The sequence below is a fragment of the Perca fluviatilis genome, chromosome 16, assembly GCF_010015445.1.
Source record: "Perca fluviatilis chromosome 16, GENO_Pfluv_1.0, whole genome shotgun sequence".
NCBI lineage: Eukaryota > Metazoa > Chordata > Actinopteri > Perciformes > Percidae > Perca > Perca fluviatilis.
In genome coordinates, this window is record NC_053127.1 from 17489971 (window position 1) to 17504944 (window position 14974).

The following is a 14974-nucleotide window of genomic DNA, read 5'->3' on the forward strand; positions in this document are numbered from 1 at the left end:
TTCCTTCCGAGGTGAAGCGTCGAACGTCTTCGGTGACGTCTTTTAAAGTGATACACACAGCTTTAGTTAACACTGCCTCGCTCGCGCTTCACGACCAGAAGCTTCGGTGTTGTGTTTTGTCAGTATTCAACATCCACTCAGCTAAAGCATTACCTCTGACAAAACCACTACAGACATCCATCGGCGACAAGCATGGCTAACACGGAGGTAAGTTAACGTGTAGCTTGAGGAAACCCGACCACCGGCTTCCATGTGTTGTTGTTGTTTTAGTACCCAGCTGGACGCTAAAGAAAGCTGTCAAACGGGGCTCACACTTCTAAAACTGTAAACCAATCTAACGGTCAATACTGTTTTATGTCTGCTAATTGTGTTGTAGCTAACGTTAATGTAAACACATTATTGCCCCTTTGTCTCTGCTGCCTATTAGGGAAGTAAACTTTGGGGAGGTCGTTTCGTGGGAGACACTGATCCCATCATGGAGAAGTTCAACGCATCCATCGCTTATGACCAGAGGATGTGGGATGCTGACATACGGGGGAGCAAGGCTTACGTGAAAGCTCTGGAGAAGGCAAATCTGGTCACCACGGATGAGATGAACCAGATTTTACACGGGCTGGATCAGGTGAACACACACACACACACACACACACACACACACACACACACACACACACACACACACACACACACACACACACACACACACACACACACACAGCTGCACTCATGGTAAATAGACACCACATCAAAAGTCCAAGCGTACATGTTTCTGCAAACGACTGCTGTATGATTATTAACTCTCTGACCACAGTTCTCTCACACTAACATGCAAGGAAAAACACTCCTGCTGCTTTGTGGGTATGTGTATCACTATCTGCCCTTTAGTGTAGATGTAGGTTAATAGATGACAGCTGAAAATGTGCCAAGGCGCAGAATTCCTCTCTGTATTATGCTGAGTTTGTGGTGAACAATACTATCATCATGTGACAGATGTCAGCTGCCAGACAGCTTCAGCAAGTCTTTCACTCACACAGGTTTTAGGGTGCCCTACCATGATGTTTTGCTTTGGCAATGAAAATTACATTAGGCAACCAATACAGAAACACATAGGATGTTGATAATTTGATGTAAAAACGTCTGCTCGTGCTGGCTAGAATTCAGTTGCTCCATATGATACGAATTTAAAGGGATATTTCACCGTTGGAAAGATAAATATATCTTTAAATTTGGTCACTTATGTAGTAGAAATGTGAATTTGTTTTTAGAAAATGGTGGCTTCTTGGCCGAGAAAAGACAGGAAATGTGTTTTTGGGTAATGTGGATGAAAAACACCAAATCCCAGAATGCATTTGCTTTGCTGCTTTAGAGTCCACTCCCAAGCCACGCCTACCGTTTACAGACAGAGGTCAACTCATCTCAAGTGTGTTTTATTGTCATTCCAACCATATACACAAAACAACGTTTCACCGTGGCTCAAGTGGTGTTACACATTTAAAATATATAAAAACAACATTATATAAAAACAACATACGAAACAGGCTATATTTAGTGCACACACATTATAGGCTCTGTAAAGTTCAGCTAACGCATACTAGCATTAGCACTTGGTGGGCTGTAAACAGAGTATAAACACAGCCGTAAATTTGCGTGGAATGTAGACTGGTCAGCATTTAACAGTCACAAACTACACCCGCAGTTAGCAGCTAGTTGGATTCAAGCACCAGTCCGTGTTAACACAGCCCACCTCCACTAGTCTTACCCGGCGACCGAGCAGCAGGCCTGGTAGCTAGATAGTCCGGTACACTGTTGTTCAGCCATGTTTCCACAACAACAAAAACACAGCAGTCTCTGAACTCGCGTTGGGAGTTTCGTTGAAGTTGGATGTAGTCCAGTTTGTTGTCTAATGAGTGGGCACTTGCAAGCAGGATTGATGGAACAGGTGGCCGGCTAGCGTTAGCTTTCCACCTAGCTCGCCTCGAACTCCTGTCTGTCGAGGTCCCTTTCCCCGGCTAGCAGCATCAGGCGGCACCGCAGGCTGAGGTGCTGGTCTCCGTAGCAGGCGAAGCTTGCGCAGTGTGTCGAGTTTCCGTCTGCAATAAAGTGTCCTGCATATTCTCCAATCTGTACCAATGTATCCCGGTGGTACACGTGTGTAGAAGTTTGAATGCACATAATTGTTGTAAAAGTTTTCTGCTGAAAAGACGGAGCCTGTTAGCGAAGCTTCAAGATGGCTGACACTCGTTTTTCTTCGGCAAGCTTCGGGTAAAGACGACAGGTTGAAAAAATGCGGAAGTAGAAAAAATGCGGAAGTAGCTTCTACTACTGGCTGTAGTCCATTGCCTCTGGGCAAAAAATCTTCTGATGATGCAAAAATCGTTGTTTTCCGTCATCGGAAGATTTTTTTTCCAGACCCACAATACAGAGATCTCTCGTCTCAGGGGGACATGAGGGAGGGAAACACGGTCATTCAAAAATACTACGGTGTTTCTACTGATACAAAGCTTAATCCTAAATCTGTGAAGTATCCCTTTAAACTATAATGAAATGTATATACTATTTAAAAGTAGCTGGCAAAGCAGAACTATTTCATTGTGTGTGTGTATGTGTATTTAGCCTACTTGGTGATACAGTCCTTTTTTATCCTCCAGATTTTTGAAGAGTGGTCCAAAGATGTTTTTGTGATTAAACCTGGAGATGAAGACATTCACACTGCCAATGAGCGCAGGCTAAAGGTGAGGTAGAGCTTGTTTGTCCTTACTCTTCTTAAAGGTCCCATGGCATGAAAATTTCACTTTATGAGGTTTTTTAACATTAATATGCGTTCCCCCAACCTGCCTATGGTCCCCCAGTGGCTAGAAATGGTGATAGGTGTAAACCGAGCCCTGGCTATCCTACCTCCCCTTTCTCTGCTTTGTCCGCCCAGAGAATTTGGCCCACCCATGAGAGAGAGACATCATGGCTTGCAAACAAGCAAAGTGGCAGTTGGTCAAGGCCACACCCCCACCCTCCACCTTACCCCCCCTCTCTCTTCCTCAATAGCATTTAAAGCTACAGACACAGAAATGGCACATACTAAGGAAAGCTCATTATGGGACTGGCTCTAGTGGCTGTAGTTCTGCACCAAGGCTGAATTTTGGGTAAAAAAGACTTCAGATACAGTATTAGGGGACCACTAAGGCCTATATAAAGTATCCAAAAAGCAGCATGTCATGGCACCTTTAATGTTTTTTTTTTAAAACACCTTTAAAACTTTTTTACTTAGCAGAAGTGAGTTAAATTGTATTTAACATAATAATATATTGCATTCATTCACTCAACTTTGTTCATAGTTACGAATAAGTCTGGTGATATTCTATATTTTTGTTATTATCAACAAATCCCATGAAAAGGCCGAAGCCATCAATGAACTGATCCTACTAACGAGTATTGTCTGTGTAGCCAAAGCCTGATATAGCTTATTTCTCTGTGGCATAGACATGACCTTGTCCAAAAACTATTAAAAACACACTATTATTAACTAATAACATATACACCATCCTGCTGCCATAAACACTCATTAAAGCACCAAATGTGTGTTATTTGACTGCTAAAAATAGTCCCAAACATATGCACTATTCACTCCTGTTTGAGTTAAAGAAATTACTTTAAAAAAACAACAACTATGTTTGACAATATTCCATATTTCTGAGTATTTTGAGAGATGGACTAACATAGTTGCTTTTGCTTTTTTTATGTGATTTGTCGACATTGCCAATAATGAAAAACTACAACAATACAATGCCAGCTTTGTCTTTTAAGACATCACATGGAGCATTTGGGAAACAATGGAACAGGAAATCATGGGTCATTTTTGTATTTTCATCCCTTTAGTTTTGGGCTATAAATATATTGTTTTACTGTTTGGTGATGGATGTGATAAGCTGTGCTGTAGTCCTTTTACTGCCTTGTTTTTCAGGAGCTGATTGGTACACCTGCAGGGAAGCTGCACACTGGCAGGAGCAGAAACGACCAGGTTTGTCTTTACAGTATTAAAACTGTAGTGACTGAATTGCTATTTAAGGACAGGCTGTTAAAGTATTACGAGACTGTGCCGTGTGCGTTTGTGTCGACCAGGTCGTGACTGACATGAGGCTGTGGCTGCAAGATGCCATCACGACCCTGACGGGCAATGCCCTACAGCTGATGTCTACCATGGTGGAGCGGGCAGCAGCGTAAGACAGATGCACACTGGTACACAAAAACACATACTTGTTACTGTGATTTTTATTTTTATTTTTTCTAAAGGTCCTTCTCTCACCTCTTTCTGAACTCAGAGAAATTGATGTCCTGTTTCCTGGTTACACCCACATGCAGAGAGCTCAGCCAATCAGATGGAGCCATTGGATTCTAAGGTGACCTTTTTATGAAGGGAAACCTACAGTGCATGTGTTCCACATTTTTTTTAATATTAGATAATGTGTTGTTCATGTCAGTCTCGTGTTTCTCTTTCCCTGCACGCTGGTTGAAACCAACCCACAGCCATGCTGTTGCTCTGAGCAGAGATGTGGACCGGCTTCAGGAAATCAAGAAAAGAGTTAGTGTTTTACCTCTCGGCAGGTACGCTGTGAACACACACTCAAGGTCTGACATAGATTCCCCCCCACAGACGTGAGCAGTCAATAAGAATGATTCTTGTCGTTTTCAGTGGTGCCATCGCTGGAACACCATTTGACATCGACAGAGAGCAGCTGCGGAAAGGTCAAGCTAAAAAAATTACCAAAATTACCAAATTAACACAGTGTTGTTTATTTCTAAAAACATATTTTTTAAAACTGAAACTACAATTTCTCTACATCTGGATCTGTAGATTTGGAATTTGATGGCATCAGTCTTAACAGCATGGATGCCACGGGCCAAAGGGACTTTGTTGGTACGCAAACCATACATGTCAGTCATCTGTCATACAATCGAATGAAAAGCATTTTTCTGGGTTCTTTAATTATTTCTTTTATATTTGTATGTGTGTTTCTTTAGCGGAGTTCTTGTTCTGGGCTTCGTTGTGTTTGACCCATCTCAGTAAGATGGCCGAGGACCTGATGCTGTACAGCACAAAAGAGTTCTCTTTCATCACACTTTCCGACGCCTACAGGTCAGTTTGTGTTTTATTACGTGATCCAAAATTACAGTTTGCACAGGCTCTTAAGACTGCACAATTTAAGATGAAATCATTGTTTAGTGGTGTTTGTACAAAGCTCCATGTGTGCATATATAGTAAATTTATATTTCAAAATGTCTGGGTTCATTTATTAAGTTAGTGATGTTTATCAAACATTGGATACTGTACTTAAAAATTGTACATCTGGTCATTTTAACAAAAATAAATGGTTAGCATTCAACAACTACAGCTCCCAGGAGTCTAAGGGCTGCTGTCAAAACCGCATGTTACATACTGTATGTTGTCAAAGGGAATTGAAAACATTAATATATTACTGGCCTTGTGAAGTTAATTTTAAATCTTAGAACTGGTGACTAAGATCACTAAGACCCAGTCATATTAGTTAGTTATTGTGCTTGTACTTGTGGTGTGTGTGTGTGTGTGTGTGTGTGTGTGTGTGTTTGTAGCACCGGCAGCAGTCTGATGCCCCAGAAGAAGAATGCTGACAGTCTGGAGCTGATCAGGAGTAAAGCAGGTCGTGTCTTTGGCAGAGTAAGACCTCAGACTAAAGAAACACTTTTCTTAAATCATCTTTTTATCTGTTCTATGAAGGGCCCACTTTGCCACTTAATGTTGTGTTTTGAGAACACGCACTACATAATGTTGGAAAAACTAATGATGCTGAAATGGCTCTTTATTATGTCTTTGTAAAATAAAATGGGGAAATCTTGGTATAATTGCAAGAAACAAATGAAAGCACTGCAATAAGTGCAAGTGAAGACCACATTTCCCATAAACTCTGTTGTGTGATGTTGCAAAAGTGTTCCTTATTTGCTCCAAAGTTTTCTTTTTTACTGATTAGAAGAGGATTGCCTTTACTGCAGACTTTTCACTGCTTCCTCCATCTACTAGAAGCTTTCTTCTAGAAAACCAGCGCCTTCATGTTCCATAAAGCTATCACTAGTTCATTTTTCCGGCAGATTTAAACCTGGCAACCCACAGTGCAAAAGTCAGGTGTTACTATTCAGAGCAGCACATTCAGACTTGCTGTGCTTTGGCACACTTTAGTGCTTTTTTTTTCTTACTTTGTATGACTCGTTGCAGTTTTCTTGTCAAACTCAAGTTTTGACATTGTGTATTTCAGTGTGTAGGGTTCATGATGACTCTGAAGGGCCTGCCCAGCACCTACAACAAAGACCTGCAGGTATGGACGTGTGTCTTTGTGTGCTTTGACTTCATTTGGAGGACTTTTTCTGGATATTTCCTCTATAAGTTGTTTGTCATACTGTCTCTTGTCTTCCTTCTTCAGGAGGATAAGGAGGCAATGTTTGACTGCTATGATACTGTTCACGCTGTGCTGCAGGTGGCAACTGGAGTCATGTCGACGCTCGAGGTCAGAGATTTAAGTCGGTGTTAATTATTTTGATCCACTGCTTGATATCATGGGTACAATGTGGCCGTGGATCAACATTTTGAACTTTAAAAAGGTTGTGAGTGACAGCTTGTCTTTATTTTGTATAAAATCTTGATTTCACCAAAAGAAACCGTACAACATTTGTAACTGTCTCTTGTTCAATTTTCATGGAAGCACACAATTTAGAAATCCTACACGTATATGTTAGAAGAAAGAAAGACAAATTGTCCAATATGTGCAGGTTTCCCAGATACACCAATGTCACAGCACTGCACAGAATATTTTCTGATCTTGCTATTAAACATTTTAAGTTTGTTGTGTTTCTCCTGTGCAAAGCAGCATGGCCAATTTATAACAAACTTTAAAAGATAAGAAATACTTTCAAGCCTATCAAAAGACTTTGATGTTTCTGCTATGTTTCAGATTAAGCAGAGTGTGATGACAGCGGCCCTCAGTCCAGACATGTTGGCTACTGACTTGGCCTACTACCTTGTGAGGAAGGGGGTGAGTAGTCATTTTGTCTCTAACTTATACATGTTGTATGTCTGGAACTTTTTTTTTAATGTGCTGTTGCTGTCTTGGCCAGGAAACTCTTGTAAAGGAGATTTTTAATCTCAAGGAGGCTTTTCCTGGTTAAATAAAAAAAAAAAGTTAATAATAAAAAAAAAAAAAAAGCTTTTTCCATTCAAATGCAAATTGTAAGAATGTTTTCAAAAAGTAATTATAAAGAAATTTTATTAATCAGAAAATAAGTCGGTGTTTGTCTAACCAAATAATGCAATGTGAATATTCTGAAGAGGCTGTATCAACATTACAATAAATCAGGATTTCCAGTAACGCAGTCTGGTACATACCTATCAATTATGGCATTTCTTTTTGTTCATTAATTTAGCATTTATTACTTCTTCGCTGTATCGACCTGCCAACCGGTCCACAAAGTGAAAACAACAAAAAAACGGATGGATGAAAAAACACTTTATATGTGGTATAGCTATAATCAAGACAATAGCTAAATGGTTTTACATGTATTTGTGTGTTGCTGTGTAACCCTGTGTTGCAGATGCCGTTTAGAGAGGCCCATGGTATTTCTGGTAAAGCTGTGTTTGCAGCTGAATCCAAAAATATCGCCCTGAATGAACTCACTGTGGCCGACCTGAGTGCTGTTAGGTGATCCACGCACACACACACACGCACACACACACACACACACACACACACACACACACACACACACACACACACACACACACACACACACACACACACACACCTTTTGTAATGGAAACAATGCTTTTCTCAATTTCCCCTCTCCTTCTCTTCTCTGTATCTGTTCTGTCATTTTAGCCCTCTGTTTGAAAGTGACGTATCCTCAGTATGGGACTACGGGAGCAGTGTGGAGCAGTATGGCGCCCCTGGAGGCACAGCCCGGAGAAGTGTTGCTGCACAGGTGGAACACCTGAGGAACTGGCAAAAGAAATATGCACAGTGACCTCAACTTATTTTCACCTTAAAACTTGAATCATGTTACTTTTGCAATTTAGATTATAGAAGTTTAAAGGTCAGATTTAGGTCAAAGGCATTTATAATGTGAAAACCATTTTGCCTATAAAAAAACATTTTCTCTTCTTTTTAAGCACAACATACATGTCAGTTGGTTGGTATGTGACCAAGCGATGTTTCAATTGATCATGTATCGATCACAAGTGTTACAAAAGACTTGACAATAAATAAATGTTACTCAAACAGTGTTTTACAGGCTGATCTATTAATGGACTGATTTGAACCACACAGGCATCTGAGGCAGTTTATCTTCCTGTCTACACCCACACAGACTCAAGATGGTGCTGTTTAATGGCATAGAAAGGCTTGTGTTTTATTTTATTTGTACAGCAGAGACAAAAACAGACATGTCATGAAAATGGGTTAACATTTCCTGTCTGCCCAAAGATACTGCTAAGACAAAATAGGTGTGGTGTTCTAATTTAATGGTCACATATATGTAGCAATCTAGTCATACAACTCACCTGTTGATGAGCTCCACAGAATGTACTAAAACAAAAGGCAAGGCAAGGTGTTTAAGGGTGTTTGTACAGAAACCTTCTGTAAAAATGATTTAAGTCTCATTGATAATAAGGGTTCAAATACATTCACTGTTTTGTACTGTCCTTTTATTGTTTCTTAATAGTAAATCTGGTAGCACATTCCTCCCCAGTTTTAATTTCATAAATGTTGATTATATACAAAGCAATGCATTTAGCCCCTAAAGAGTCATATCATAAGCAGGAATAGAGAAGAAGTCGATATTATGGCAGAGAATAAAAGGTATTAATGTCCATTTAGAACTTATTTTAGTTTTCCTACAAATATACAAGTGTACAGTACATTTAGGAAATGCCTTAATTGTCTGATCTTCTATGTTCAACAGTCAAGAGAACATTATGCATGACAAGTAAAGAAGAAATAGCAGTTCATGAAAAAGGAAAGTCCCTCAGCTTGTAACTCAGAAAGAAATACAATCATTATTATTCTAAGTCCCTAATTCTATTATCCATCATACTTCTATCTCACTGTAAAAACACGCTTAAAGAATAGTAGATTAGTTATTGTAAAGCCATATTGTGTAAATACACAATATTGACTCAAACACAAAAAAACAAGGAAAGTTGACAAAAAAAGGCTTGCTGTAAAAATTCCTACTCCTCTAAACTTTTATGGAGCGTACTATCCAGAGGTGAGCTTGACTTCACTTTGCACAATAACTTATCTCACTGTCCCAGCATTTGGTATGAATACAGCAGGCCGTAGTTTATGTGAAAATGTAGTTGACATTTTGTCAAATGAAGAACAATAAACATTAACAGTTTGTTGTTTCACTCTAACATGTCATAGTTACCTTTATACACACAGTAACTTTTGTCATTTAAATCAGGTGTTTTTGTGTGCTGAGTCAGTGTATCAGACCCGTTGTCCCGAGCACAGCTGAGAAAACACCCAACCACAAGTGGATTGCACTCGTCAGAGTGCCACTTGCCTTGGACTGATACACAACTCTGCCGTCCAGAGGCTGCGTAGGTCTGAAGATGTCAGTCATAGGCTTTCCCGTCCAGAATCGACACTGCTGAGCTATTGCATACAGCTGAAGTGGAGGGGGAAAAGTGTTTTAGTCAAAAGTTGCAATATAAAGTAATATTTTTATACTGCAAAGGGACATTAATATGTCTTTCAGTGACTCAAAGGTTACTTTTCCAAGCACTGATCCTTCAGTTTCCACTTCCAATGTTGAACTTCTAGCTCTTAAAATCATTATGAGGGACACTTATTAACTAATTCCCAAAAATCAAATCTCAAAAGTTTTTTTTGCATTGGGATATAACATCTCTTTACCAAACCTCATTACTTCATGTAGAAGTAATTTAATGAATGATGTAAAAGACTTCGAAAAAGGCTTCTTTGTATCTGTATTTTATGTCAAAAGTCAGTTTGAAGGTTCACAGATTTGCTGAGAAAATACTAACAGTAAGACTAGTTTTTTTACCAGTGTTGACCCCAAGGGTCCAGTCTATAGTTGCTCACCTGTCGACTGCTGATGGACAGGGTCCTGTGAAACAGTGTCCAGGCGACTGCCTGTTCACATCCTGGAGTTGTCATGGAGCCCACATAACGGTAGTATCTATGGAGGTCCTTCGCTGACGGGATGATGTCACTAAGTCGAAAGTTTGGGATCACTGTGCTGCTGCCTTCACACCGAAAGAAAGGAGGAGAAGTGTATGGAACAAAAGTTAGGGTAAAGTATAGAAAGAGTTAGTTAAGTTCTTCACATTTAAGTAATCAAACTCATACCATTGTTTTGTACTCGGCCCAAAGCAGCTATTACTGCGTCCAAATAAGGATGATCATCTGCTGCTTCCTGTGAGGAAGACACCATCAACATTAAGGCACAAGCCTAACAAGTCTTTTTGAAAAAAAAATATTATTAAAAATGCAGTAATGAAGATGAATAAATCTTAATGAATTACCTCAAACAGGAAGGCAAGCAGAGCTATACCCGCCATATCATGTTCTGCCTCTGCCAGACAGCCATAAGGCTCCTTGATGTGGACTATATGCAGCTGGAAACCCAAAACACAGTAAAATGAGTTACAGTATAGTGGAGAGCATTTCATACTATTGTGCACTGTGTAACACAAACCTTTGTTAAAACGTTTATTGCCCTCTGATTGTAGATTTGTGGGTAAATAAATTAATAAAGGGTAGTTGCAATTTCCTCTCCTGATTGGCAGGTCTGGCTGATACTGTGGATATCAATATAATTGCCATGCTCATTTAAATCACATAAATTATGACCATATATACTGCCCCCACATAAAGAGAGGCATGCAAACCGCGGCTACTGTAACTCTGTTATTCCTACTTATGTAATTTAAAGAAATATACAAACAAAAGATTGAAGACCAATGTTGGCCCCCAATGGACAATTCTGAAAAAAAAACTGTCCCATGGGTGAACCTAATTCACCCCTGCGTTGACTAAAAGATGCACAGCACTTCCGTAGCAACAAATGATATATTGGTTCCTGTGTGATGTACCTCCATGGGGAACCTCTCTCCGTCAATGGTGTGCTCAGATCCCGGTCTCCCATCACCTCCCCAGTGGAAGTGAAACTGGGCGGCTCTGTATTGACCGGGCAGACCTCCTCCAGTCAGTCGGACTGACTGCGGGAGAGTAAAGTGAGCTACAGGGAAGAGAAGACAAATGTCAAACTTAGAGTATATTAACAAACCAGAGGTGTTCAACATCTGGTCGTGGTGGAAGAATAATAAAGTGGGTTCTTAATTACCAGAGTGTCCTTTATTTTTCACTGTAATGTTGATTGTGTTGGTGTGACCGATGAATTCGAAGGGTGGCAGGGCGCTGTTGACGTGCACTTTGCTGGTGACAATGTTAATTGGTGATTGGCGTAATCCTCCACAGCTGGGAAACTGAGCTGCCCAGCGGATAGGATCTAAACAACACCAACAACATCATCAAAGTTGAGGCTTCACTGATTGACAGTGATCTTTTGCCCCATGCTACTGCAGTCAGAGAGCTGCACAAATAACATTGTTCTAACACATAGTACCTTTAAAGCTCCATAAAACAGAACAATATTCATCAGTTCACCCACTCTATTGTGAAGATTGCTACTGCTAATCCCACTAAAAATGAACATAGGCCTGTGGTCGGCTTTCAGTTGTTCTCAGCTTGTTTTGGTGCATTGGAATTGGAAAAAACTATGTAAAATTATAAAGAAAATATTAAATTATCAATTTAGAAGGTGCTAAAACTTGATGATGAAGTCACCTGGGTTAGCTCTGCTTGAGCTTGAGACTTTTTGTGCATCACAAAACTAGAGGGGTGGTGTTTGAAAGAAGCTAGCATTTAGGAGACAGGGGGATCTAGGAAAGACGCAACCGAGATGCATTATGGGCATTGGAGTTTCCAGCATTTTTGGAGCTTGTACAATGGACTAAAAGTCAGGATATCTGGCACTTGACTGCTTTGATTTTGACCATTCTTTAAAAAAAATCTTTCTTGTGAATTACATTCTCAGTAATTAAAATGCTGGGGCGAATATTTGAGCTAACAGTTGCCTATATTTACACATCCAGCAGACAAAACTACAATAACATTCATTTAGAGTTGTGTATATGTCCACCTGGTGAATGTTACAGTAAGTCCAATATTCACTCTCCTTCACCCCCTTCACTCTCCACCAACTCCTGAGGCAAATACCTTTCCCTCTAGCTGCTATATGCTCCACTATGTTCACCAGCTAGCTGCTAACTTTGTCAGATGTTTGGTGCTGAGCCTGTAGTGTACAGTGATTTTACCTACAGACACTTTGACAGACCACAAGCATGTAAAGGATATGTCAAGTGGTTTCTTTCAATTTTGTCTCTTCAACACGTGGGAGTCTTTCCATTGGCTCTTACCGCTGCATGTGTCGTCACAGGAGTACTGGCTCTGGTAACACCACTGAGCTAGAGAGAAAGCACAGTTCCAGTTCAGACACAGACAAACAGTATATTGTTGTTCAGGACACTTTTCTCTTGTTCCAAACAACATGGCTTTCTCAAGTTAATAAATGAGTATTAATTCTTCTCATTTTCACGCTCCATTTGGCACAGTGTTGTTCTTTTCTCAGTCAGCAATCTTACTGACTGTTCTGCTGATGTGGCTGAACTTTGAGAAGTCAGAGTGGGTAAAACACTTTCTCTCTCTCACACACACACACACGCCAAGATAATTATTAATTCTTACATCACTAATCCTGTCCTTCAGATGCCTTTTTGTGTGCTCATCCATTAAATATAAATGATCTGATAGCACATATGAACAAAACATGATAACATGGTCAGCAATTAAAGCAAATGAATGATGTATGACAGTCACAGGACACACACAGTGACCTCCTCACCAGCTGTTAGGTCCTGAGCTCAATGCAGTTTAACTGAAGGTTGCACAAACACTGATAACAGTGACATTGAACTTGAACACGTAGGGTTAAAAAGAAACCACAATGACTGCTTTAATGTAATGAGTACTTATGTATCACTAACTAGCTAGAAAGCGGCTGTAGTGACAACAGGATAAATACACAAAAATACTCACTATTAATGACATGCTTTGGTGGGGAATACATTAAAATATATAAATGCAAAACATAAGCAAAATCTGCACTAAAAATCCTGCAAACCATGCCTTCTATGTTGTGTCCTATGTGAAAAGTAAAGGGAACTGAAATCATAAAAAATGAAATACATTCAAAGTTTTTATCGCTGAAATTGGAGAAAAACAAATATGTGTATGATATTTGCCTCTTGGAACATGTGCTGTACTTGCTAGATCATAATGCCTGTCAAATCAATGATTACAGTGGACACTAAATTACCATTATTGACTTGGCATATTAAAATAAATGGAGAAAAGCCATTATCCTTTATTAATGTCAATGATAACATCTAAACCAAAGACAGCGTTGTAGATAAAGAGATGCAGACTGATTTTTAATCTTTCAGACAAGCGAGTTGTGCAGAAGTGGTTGTGATTATACTGATTAGATCGCTGGCTCAGAAAACCTTTATCCAACTGCACCGCTGCATTAAATGTGTCCATCCAACAAGTGCTGAAGTCATTTAGTCTTGTGCTGTGGTTGTGTATTGTGTTGCTGATGTGAATGAAGCTCCAGTGTCTGACTCCGCAGTGGGAATGAAAGGTGCTATAGAGAGCCATTTAGCTAATATAGGAACCCAGATTAACCCCGCTGCCTCCCACAATGCCATTCTCTGAAAGGGGACAACAGTTCTCACCAACTGAGAACAATGCACAGGTGAAGGTTGGCTTAACTCCACCTGGCTCATACACCTGTGCCAAACTGAGCAGCAGAGAAAAGCCAAACCTGAGACCATCCACTGTAAATACACCAGCTTTAATTTCTGTCCTTTCTTTTCCTTATAATTATTTCTAATCAACCTGCATCCTAGAGAAAGGCATCGATAAATCAGTGGTTTCTAACATGTTTAGCCTTTAAAGCGAAATCTTGCGAATTGTGACCAAAGTCTCTGCTTTTCATCAAAAGTTACATCGTCTCACTTTAGGACAAAGCAATGTCTAGCTGTAAAGGTTTTTTAACTGTTAGAAGTCAGATTCACAAAGCATCTTAATAAAATGCTGCAACAATCTATTATTATTTTTATTTTATATTTATTATATTATTTATTTTTGGCATTTTTAGGACTTTTTATATATAAAGTACAGTATTATATATTTTATGTAGCTGCAAACTCTCAAATTTTAATGTTAAGCTGAAATTATATTTTTATATCATTTTATTATTTAAATTAAAATAATGTGTGGGCGAGATGTAAACTAGGCCCAGAAAACTGAACCCAAGTATAGCTTTTTAATGCAGTCTCAATTGTCCTAGTACTGTGTGTGTGTGTGTGTGTGTGTGTGTGTGTGTGTGTGTGTGTGTGTGTGTGTGTGTGTGTGTGTGTGTGTGTGTGGTGTGTGTGGTGTGTGTTTCCTACCTGTGCATTGAGAAAGGAGAGAAAGCAAAGTCGGGAGGTAGACAGAAAAATCCATGATCAGCACAGAGACCAGAAAAGATCCTGACAGACTAATTTCAGCTGCCTTTACATACTGACTCTGAGCTGCATTTGAGGGTGGGAGGGAGACGGTCATGAGTATGACAAAAGGTGTGTGTGTGTGTGTGTGTGTGTGTGTGTGTGTGTGTGTGTGTGTGTGTGTGTGTGTGTGTGTGTGTGTGTGTGTGTGTGTGTGTGTGTGTGTGTAACAAAGAGAGAGAGAAAAAGTCACTGGGAAAGTTATCAGGTGTGTGAACAAGTAAAGACAGACACCTGGTGGGAAAATCAGATACTGTTATT

At 39.8% G+C, this 14974-nt stretch overlaps 2 protein-coding genes across 2 annotated transcripts; one reads left to right on the plus strand and one right to left on the minus strand.

Moving 5' to 3' along the window:
* The first annotated feature begins 41 nt into the window (after nucleotides 1-41).
* On the plus strand, nucleotides 42-8296 carry asl (argininosuccinate lyase). Its single transcript, XM_039777520.1, has 16 exons — nucleotides 42-207; nucleotides 428-622; nucleotides 2649-2732; nucleotides 3956-4012; nucleotides 4114-4211; nucleotides 4314-4391; nucleotides 4519-4596; nucleotides 4685-4737; nucleotides 4847-4909; nucleotides 5014-5128; nucleotides 5602-5686; nucleotides 6279-6338; nucleotides 6444-6527; nucleotides 6972-7052; nucleotides 7609-7715; nucleotides 7893-8296. The coding sequence occupies exons 1-16, from the start codon at nucleotides 193-195 to the stop codon at nucleotides 8035-8037; spliced, it is 1398 nt and encodes a 465-aa protein (XP_039633454.1). The 5' UTR covers nucleotides 42-192; the 3' UTR covers nucleotides 8038-8296.
* Nucleotides 8297-8587: 291 nt separating this feature from the next.
* ca4c (carbonic anhydrase IV c) lies at nucleotides 8588-14697 on the minus strand. The gene is made up of 8 exons (XM_039777521.1): nucleotides 14618-14697; nucleotides 12521-12568; nucleotides 11386-11550; nucleotides 11135-11280; nucleotides 10565-10657; nucleotides 10389-10455; nucleotides 10122-10285; nucleotides 8588-9684 (listed from the first exon to the last, which is right to left on the minus strand). The coding sequence occupies exons 1-8, from the start codon at nucleotides 14670-14672 to the stop codon at nucleotides 9496-9498; spliced, it is 927 nt and encodes a 308-aa protein (XP_039633455.1). The 5' UTR covers nucleotides 14673-14697; the 3' UTR covers nucleotides 8588-9495.
* Between the last annotated feature and the right edge of the window lie 277 nt (nucleotides 14698-14974).